This window comes from Apaloderma vittatum, unplaced genomic scaffold (assembly GCF_000703405.1).
Source record: "Apaloderma vittatum isolate BGI_N311 unplaced genomic scaffold, ASM70340v1 scaffold7533, whole genome shotgun sequence".
NCBI lineage: Eukaryota > Metazoa > Chordata > Aves > Trogoniformes > Trogonidae > Apaloderma > Apaloderma vittatum.
This window is the reverse complement of record NW_009706348.1, coordinates 75,146-84,465: the sequence shown is the minus strand read 5'-3', so window position 1 is coordinate 84,465 and position 9,320 is coordinate 75,146. Positions and strand designations below refer to the sequence as shown.

General features: G+C 37.7%; 1 protein-coding gene across 1 annotated transcript in view; it reads left to right on the top strand.

Moving 5' to 3' along the window:
- Positions 1–2,636: 2,636 nt before the first annotated feature.
- The window catches only part of SUPT3H (suppressor of Ty 3 homolog (S. cerevisiae)), a gene marked incomplete at its 3' end in the record, with an annotated part of 38,959 nt that continues 32,275 nt past the window's right edge, over positions 2,637–9,320 (top strand). The window contains exons 1-5 of the mRNA XM_009865742.1: positions 2,637–2,779; positions 3,481–3,529; positions 5,620–5,706; positions 6,899–6,989; positions 8,669–8,805. Coding sequence (XP_009864044.1) covers positions 2,637–2,779; positions 3,481–3,529; positions 5,620–5,706; positions 6,899–6,989; positions 8,669–8,805 — 507 coding nt within the window. The remainder of the gene's footprint in view (positions 2,780–3,480; positions 3,530–5,619; positions 5,707–6,898; positions 6,990–8,668; positions 8,806–9,320) is intronic.

Sequence of the window (9,320 nt, the reverse complement as noted above, 5' to 3'; positions counted from 1 at the left end):
AAACCAATATAATGAATTATGTACTTGGACACAACTTCTCAGTAAGTGCAGACTGAAATTCACTATATGTCAAGTGAGAATATGCTCTACTTACCACTTTACAACTGCGTGAAAGGAGGTTGTAACCGGATAGGGGTTGGTCTCTTCTTCCAAGTTACAAGTGATATGACAAGAGGAAATGTACTCAAGTTGCACCAGGGGAGGTTTAGAATGGATATTAGGAAAAATTTCTTCACCAAAAGGGTTGTGGGGCGCTGGAACAAGCTGCCCAGGGACATGGTGGAGTTGGCATCTCTGCAGATATTCAAAAGACGTGTACGTAACGTGCTCAGGGGCATGGTTTAGTGTTGGACCTGGCATTCACAGAACATAGAATCTCAGAATCACAGAATCACAGACTGTCAGGGGTTGGAAGGGACCTCGAAAGATCATCTGGTCCAGCCTCCCTGCCAGAGGGGGATCACCCAGAGCAGGTCACACAGGAACATGTCCAGGCTGGTTTTGAATGTCTCCAGAGAAGGAGACTCCACAACCTGCCTGGGCAGCCTGTGCCAGGGCTCTGGCACCCTCGCAGTGAAAAAGATTTTCCTAATATTTCTGTAGAACCTCCCATGTTCCAGCTTGTACCCATTGCCCCTTGTCCTGTCATTGGACATCACTGAAAAGAGCCTGGCTCCGTCCTCCTGACACTCCCCCTTGATGTATTTATAAACATTTATGAGGTCACCCCTCAGGCTCCTCTTCTCCAAGCTAAAGAGACCCAGCTCCTTCAGCCTTTCCTCATCAGGGAGATGTTCCACTCCCTCCATCATCCCTGTGGCTGCGCTGGACTCTCTCCAGCAGTTCCCTGTCTCTCTTGAGCTGAGCTGGACACATTGCTGGGTTAATGGTTGGACTCAATCTTGAAAGTCTTTTCCAGCCCAAATGATTCTGTGATTCTCTAAAGTTTCAAAATGGGATGCAGAGCTTTGTCTTCCCAAGGTCACCCATAATCACTTGGTGTTACATTAAATGGTCTTCATTAAGAAATACTTAGATTTGAAAATAGATACCTCATAAGAAGAAAATTGATTTTCATTTAATCTGCAGGTGAAGGTTCTATATTTTAGACAGCTTGTGGCAATTTAGTCATGCTGTTTAACCCTTGTGTGATCGTCCTAAATCGTTACCTGTTGGAGTGCTCTGGTGCACTCCGTAATGTCCTTTGAGGATGTGCTAACTCTATAAATCACGTTCTGTATTTTTCCAGTGTGTATTATGGTTAGAACCTCAGGTGTCAGCATTAGTAGTATGTGAGATATTATACGGAAAGATTTAAGTAAAAAACAAAGTTTAATTGCTTCCAGTAAGGTATTGGGATGTTCTGTCTAGAATATATTACAGCACAGTATGTCCACATACTTTTGATCTAGAAAAGATGAAGGAGTAGGACATTTTTGTGCATATTTAACAACAAAACAACCTTCCTGCCTTAGAAAAAAAAAATCAGCCAGGTGAACTAGGATCTAATTTTCCTGTATAAGGAAAACAAAATCACAGCTCCTGAAGCATTATTCTTGGCTCCCGGCAGTTTCGAGGCATGCAAACATTACGATTTCGATTCCGTCCTGCAGTTTTAACTGGAAGGATTAAGTCACAACATAGTATGTTTGTTTTCCAACTTTTTGTCTGTTTGTCCATCACGTCGTTTTTGTAGAAGTATTGGTGACTGTTGACTTTGGAGGTAGCGGAACAAAAAATAATTCCGAAGGAAAAAAAAAAGGCAGACAGTGCCATTGAAGTAACTGTGCTTCTGTCACAGGAGAATGAATACTCCTTTCAACAAATCTCTAATTTGCAGAAGTTGCAAAAAGAAAATAGCCGTAAGGTGACTGTTAACATACTTCAGTTCATCCTGCCAAGAAAGTTAACTTCATAAAGTCATTAAACCAGTGATTACATATTAAAATATTATTCCCCAGCCATTTCTTTTTAGACTTTAAAATATAGTTACTGTATATACTACCTTCTTTGTAATGTGAAAAATTGTAAAGTACACTTATTTTTCATAAACTCCTAATTATTAGCAGAGCTATTTGCGCTCCTATAGTTAAAGTCATTTCAACACTTCCGTTATTTAAACTTGACTTTTAGGGGTTCATAATCTGACTGTAATAAAAACATATATTCACGCTCCAAGGTCTCAACTATTGTTTGCTGCTGTTAAGAAATTTAGTCTGTTTTTCTTTAAGAGTCTAATCAATTTGATTTGTTCTTCAGGATGATTCAAGCCAAAATATTTTGTAAAGTAGACTAAATAATTTCAAGCGGTAATGAAATAAGGCAAAAGCAGTGAGTATGCTGGAACTGCTGCTGTTCCAAATTCTGTGACTGGCTCTGGATAGAGAAGAGAAGAGAAGAGAAGGGAGACAGTGGGAAATTCTTTCTTTATCTCCACTGTTGCCATGGAGTAACCTCATACATGAAGTTGTTGCAGCATTTATATCACACCCATCACCTGGAGCAATAGACCTGCTGCTCGCAATGTAAAACCGCCCAGTGTTTCCCCTGCAGCGAAAGGTGAAAGACCTCCTGACTTCAAGGCTGTGTACCTGGAAATCGCTTTTCTGGCATGATGAATGCTTGGGTTCTTGGAGATGGATCGTTTCTTTCATATGGCTTCCTGCAATCCCCCTTCGTCATGTAACGCAGCCGTGGTAATGATTCAACAAGGCCTTCAGCTCCGGAAATTAAGGCATCGGGGCTTATGGCATCTTAATGGCAACTCTGGGACAGTCGAGTAAGACAGTTTGTTATAATACTAATTATAGCAAAGCACTCCTGTTGTGGTTTGAATGAGTCAATTATGTGTGTGCTGAGACTATAAATACATCTTCCCCCCAACCTCGACTCTGTGGCGTGTAATATTTTTTTAATTGCTTGGATACATATTTACCTGAGCATATCCTGGCTTCCCAGGTAAATATATGTACCAATGCAGAACTCATTATGGTCTGTTTGGATAAATAATCCATATTTTATAACTGTACAGGAAGTAATTATTTTCGTATTTTGCTTTCTTTAAGCCAAAGAAATTAAATGTTGTGTGTTCATTCCTTAAAATAAAATAGATGCAGAAGTCGAGGCAATACGAGAATAAAGTTTTCATTGTTTTTGTAGAAACTGAGAATATTATTCCAGATTTTGATCTTGTGTTTAGCCCAGAATAACTCCTTTAAAATAAACAGTGTTATTCAGGATTTACTTAGATGCAAATGGGACGTGAATTTGGCCTCCACTCTTTACGGTCCCTTCCTTCACTGGCAGGTTCCTGTAAGCAGCTTGCACACCATCGTTGGTTTAAATGATGTCACGCGTTTATCATTTGGAAACATAAGGCTACACGCAGAAATTATATGAATTTTATATTAAGAAAATTAAGGTCTTCTAGAATCATAGAATGATTTGGCTTGGAAGGGACCTTAAAGATTGTCATTACAGTTCTGTACGGGTTCAGGAGCTAGAGCATACCCTCCAGTTGGATAGTTCTGCCGTTGTTTTATGTAGTATTTGGAAAAGCTGTGTTGTGTTATCACCATGCTAAGGTCAGGTTTTGTAACACTTTTAAGCTTGCTGAGGCCAAAGTCAGCCTTGGCAGAAATCCATTAACTGCAATAGATTTACACCAGAGATGAATATTGGCTCGTTTTTGGTAAATTTATTTTTTTCCAGCTCTTTATATTTTACATTAGAAATATAAGTAGCTTGCGTGCCCTCAAACTAATCAGAATAAGAAACAGTTTTCCTTATGCCAAAAAAATAGAACTATCGTTTTTCGCATTCTTACATTTTTCAAGTAAGATTATGTTACTGTGACTTCTGAATTCCTGAAATCTCTCCGGTCTCTGTGACTGCAAGGTCCAAGAGCAGGTTTCACGGGGAAAATCTGAAACTCTTCATGCAGTATGTTTTGTGTTGTGCGTACGAGATACAGTTAACGTTTTGTGTGCATGTGATTAGTGTGGAAAAAAATTAATGCAGTCCAGTATTATGATTTATGGACTGAATCTTTTGCCCACTGAACACTTGCCAAAGTGAAAATCTTTTTTTTCCCCCCCCTCTCCTCCTTTGGATATTAGAAACAGCTACTGTTTTTGTTGATCTTTTTAACTTCTGAATAGGCCTATTTCAAGTCATAGCAGCATGGGAGCTCAGATTAATAATATACTTATTCAGGCAGTGATACTGAGTGAAACCATTGCTAGTATTAGTATGAAGGATAGGATTTCTTTAAATTATTTTCAGGTGCATTAGTGCATTTCTGAAAGAAGAATATAGAGTTATGTAAAAATAAATTAACTTTCTGTTTATCGACCGTATTACAGGTGTGTATGAGTTTTCATATCAAGAATTTTTTTAAGCATCTCTCCTCTTGATAACTTTCGTACTGTGCTCGCTGTCAGTCCATCCATTAGATGGTTAACAAGCAAAGAGATGATGATTAATTCTTGCCTTTCGAATAGTAGTTTTGAATTTAGAAGGAAAGGCACACTCCATGCTCTGAAGCATCCTTTCTGTCCCACCCTGCTCAAAATTTTACAGCACTTTCTTACACCAGAATCAAAGGCTGATGAAGTGAAAGCAGAAAATCCCATAAACTTCTGCATTTGAGCTGGAGCTCCTTAGCCCAGTGGCTTGATACACATCAGCGTGCGCAGGACGATTTCTAATCCTGTACTGGTCTTGATATGATCTATGTGTGTATAAACTGGCCCAATTTCTTGCCCCTACTGAAGGTGAACCCAAAGCTTAGTCCCTTAGAGAAAGATTTTTGCTCTTTACAGCAAAATGTGAGTTTAGAGGCACCGTCGGGATGGAAGCGAGGGCGGCTCTTTGCTTCACGCTCCTTTGGCAACCTCTTACCAATTTTTGTGGCACTCATTGCTCAATCCCATCTTTCTCTCTTTCCTGTCTGAATGGCCTGGTCTGCCCAGTGAGGTTTTTCCAATTACTTTATTAACAGATTCAGCGTTTCCTGTCACATCATTTTTCTTCTCTCAGATAAGTCTGCCTGAAAAAGTTCTTCATGTGAGTCTTACCTGTACTAATGATAAGTCAAGTAAGGGTAGAGTTTCTTTAAAAAAAAATACCTGGTAAGATGTTAAAAATTAGTATTTGTTATTCTAAAAAAATTCTAAGTGGGATCAGCCACCCTTCCACAGTTGCACATAAAGTGCTATGGCAAGAATTTGGCATTTTCACGTTGTCTGAGGGAATTATATGTTCATTTGCTGGGCTAGTGTGGTGCAGCAGAAGAAAGGAAAAAGAAAAAAAAAAACAACAAGAAGGATGTATGCTTTTGCTTTTTAAAAGCAGTCATTTTAAATATCAACAAAAAAGCTTTTGCCTGAGATTTATCAAAAGTCTTTCAGTCTTTTCGTGAAATTGTTATGCACTTCTTGGCTAACAAGAGCCGGGTGAGTGACACCTCTGAGAGTCCCAGGCTGTGTTTTAGTGCATAACTTGTATTTTGCTATGCACTACCATGCAAAATATTACCTGAACTGATTTAAAACAAACCCTACTGAATAAATTTTTTTAATACAGGAACAACCATCCTAATTTATTCATTTATTTTAGTTACAGCAAGCAGCTGAAGTTTCTCAGCTGAGAGGAGCTCGAGTCATCTCTGCTGAAGATCTCCTGTTCTTAATGCGCAAAGATAAGGTAGAGTAATGAGACAGAAATTTCTTACTTTACCTAGAAAGCTGCTTAGTGTGTTTTAAGGTGCTTGCTTAACCTATGCGAAAGGAGCCCGTCATCACAAGTGGCTCTATTTAAAAGTGTAGCTGCTCTGCAACTGCATTGTATTGTACACACTACAATATTTGTTCAACATGTTAATTAATTCTAATTTTTTCTTGCAACTTCAATTATCAGTAGATTTTTTTTCACTAAGCTTTAGGTAGATAGTGTTCCTTAGAGTTCAGAATAATTTCTTAATAGAGATATAAATATTGATCCTTAACCTTTATATACCTTTTATTAAAAATCAATCATTCTAATTTCCTCCTGGTTTTTCAGGTGTAGAAGTGACATTTTACAGTGCAGCCATTACATTCTTGTTATCTAGAGTGTCAGTAAATCCTGTCCTGATTTTCCTTTGTAATAGTTTTCTTGTACTTTATCAAGCTAAAATCTCCAAATTTAGACGTGGTCTTGCTTTCTCTGGGTAGTAAATAGAGCATGTCAATAATTAAAAAAAAAAATTCCATGCAAAGATTAAATTAATTTTCTTTCTTCAAATTTCAAAATAATTAAAAATTGTCAGCTATTTTGATCAACATTATTTATTCTTCCTTCATCTCCTTTTCTTCTTTAGTTCTCTTCTTTCTCTCCCCTTTTCTCTCCCTTTTGATTTTCTTTCCTCTTTTGATAAGTGAAACTAATGAAAAAAACCATCCAAAATTAAAAAAAAACCCTAAAACATGAAAACCAGTTGCAGTTTCTTTGTATGATATGATCCTTAAGGCTATACTGAAAATAATGGTTAATATAGATGTCAGAGGTCATGGAAATGTGCATTTGTAGGTTTGAATTTCCAAACTAAGCAAAGATTTTGGAGTGCCCTAAAAGAAGCATGATTTCTGAATTTCTGCTCTCTGAAAATCAACCCCATTTCTATCCCATGGTTGACAAGCAACGACCTCAAATAAGTAAAATCTGATGTGGAATTGCTACTGACCTTGATGTATTTTCTATGTATGCAGAACCAAAAACCATTTAAAAAATTATATTTACTGAGTAATGTAGTACACATTCTTATGTTTGTGTGTTACAGAGTTAGTCTAGGTAAAAACTACCCATATAGTGAAATAACCTTTTAACGCTAATTAATATGTTTTTTTTTTTCTCTTAGAAAAAGCTTAGAAGGCTACTTAAATATATGTTTTTTCGAGACTACAAATCTAAAATTGTCAAGGGAATAGAAGAAGATGACCTCCTGGAAGGTAGAAAAAAATTACTTTGTTTGGGAGAGGCTGGATATTTGGTTAATGTGCTGATAAGCTCAACACAAAGCATTAATGTCTTGCTTAATAGTTAAAGATGCAAAAATACTGACTTCAAGTAATTTGGTCTTAAAATCTCTGTCTTTCCATTTAGAATACTTTTTAAGTAAGTATTTGCATCTACCATCGAAACGATAAGTAAGACTGCTTAATGTCAGGGCTCTGTTGGAGTAAGAAACTGGTGCTGATTACAGGGCTAATTGATTTCAGGGGGTGTAATTTAAATGCGGCAGCTACCACGTGCAGTTGAATGGACATTTGTTAAATTATTAGCCAAGAGTTTTGACATGTTTTACAAAAAACTCCCATAACCTGAAGTCCATCAATGCTGCTATATGAACTGGGTTTGTTTTCAGGATGGTTTAATGTTTGAGACTTTGAATTTGTAATTTAAAGAATGGGAAACACTTTTGTTTCTCTATTCCTTGAGTAAGTCACATATTTTATAACAAATGCATTTAAAGGAAAACCTCTTTGAGTTAAAAATATACTTACTTATGCCATTTAATTTGCTGGTATAAAGTCGTGTTGTTTTATATTAATAGAAGAATTTGTGAAAAGTTAAGTTTTAACTTACCATAGCAAATCTAAGTCTTTCCACACTTCTGTAACATGTAGCCATGTCCATACACAACTTTTTGTACGTAACTTATTTCCCTTCTCAGAGCCGTTCGTTTTCATTTTTATTCCCTTACAATGCATTCCTTTTATTTGGTTCCTCCGAGCATCCTCAGTGATGTTAGGTAAACATTGTACTGCTTGCCTTGGCTTAGTCCATCTGGGGATAAGTTTTTGTAAAATCATTTGAGATTTAATTTGTCTCTGGCATTTTAATTTCACCACACATGAAAGCGTATTGTTTTGTGCAAGCGATCTGGCAGTATTGCTTCCTACCTGACAGCTTTGGTTTTCTTATTACTTAAGTCCGTGTCACTGTTTAAAACAAATAAGCAATTTTCGTTAGCCATTTAGACACTCCTGGAATGCTTCATAAACACGTCTAGGAATTAAAGATTGCATTTACGGGCAGACTTTGTTAATTGAACCCGTTCTCTTTGTTTTGTGAAGCTGATGTCCGTACAGCTGCTGTGCTCTTTAGAACCACAGGGATCACCTTGGCAGGGTTCTCTGGGTTGTACCGTGGAGCCATGGTCCATCACCTGTGGAGCTGCATCGTAGTGTGTGTGTTATGGTTTGCAGGCAAGGGGGATGTTCTGCGTGCTCTCAGGAAAGAACATTTCCTCTCTGTATTCTGTCCTGTGAGTGAGGTTTTTGTGCAACCGCAGAAGGGCAGTTTCTTCCATAGCTCTGTCCACTGTGGCTCCTTCGCTGAGATATAATGATATATGAGCAGTAGACTGGATTTCTCTAGATTACAAAATAAAACACCGAGTCATACTACAAAGCACTAAAGGAGATTTTTTTACTACACTGCTACTGCAGCAAAGCCATGACATCACCTTGGCCAGGTAGCACAGCTTCTATGAGAACAATAGTAAGAACAAGTCTTTTCTGCATAGTGCGTCTGAATCTAAAACATGTCCCTCCTAGGGACATCGGCTGATGTTTGGGGAAACGAAATAACTCAAGTCTGTTGGTCTTTGCTTACCTTTGTGAAGACAAATTCAGCAGTAACAACACCAACAAACGGCAGAAGCTTGCTCAAGACTTCCTCAACTCCATTGACCAGACTGGAGAGCTCCTAGCCATCTTTGAAGATGATGAGGTTGATGACGTCAAGCAAGAGAGGATGGAGGTAATTCTTTTCTTTTACTGATACCCAGCTCCAGCAGAGGAGGCTGTAAAACATTCCTTACATCATGCTGCTTAGATACCTTTTTCATGCTGCATATTATATCATTATTACTTTCTTTTTTCCTTTTACCCAGATGGTCTAAAGCAATCCTGTTTCCGTGTTTTCCTATTCCCACAAATATTTGCTGATATCTAAGCACTCATACTGAGAAGATTATGAAAGAGTAGTTATGGATTTTTCTGTCTGCCATGTATTTCTATTTCCTTCTTCTAGAAAGCAGATTCTATTTATAAACATTTCACATGAGTTTTTCACCATCACTTTTTTGTTTTTTCATTAGAGGTCTCATTAGAAAATTGTTTCATTAGCATTTCAGGACTCTTCATATAACACAGCTTGCAGATGAAATTAAAATATTCTGTGCCAATGTGCATATGCTCTTCTCTCCATCCTATGGCTGGAATTTTTGTAGGTGGACAAGGCTACCCTGTCAAATATGGAAAAGGGTCCATGGT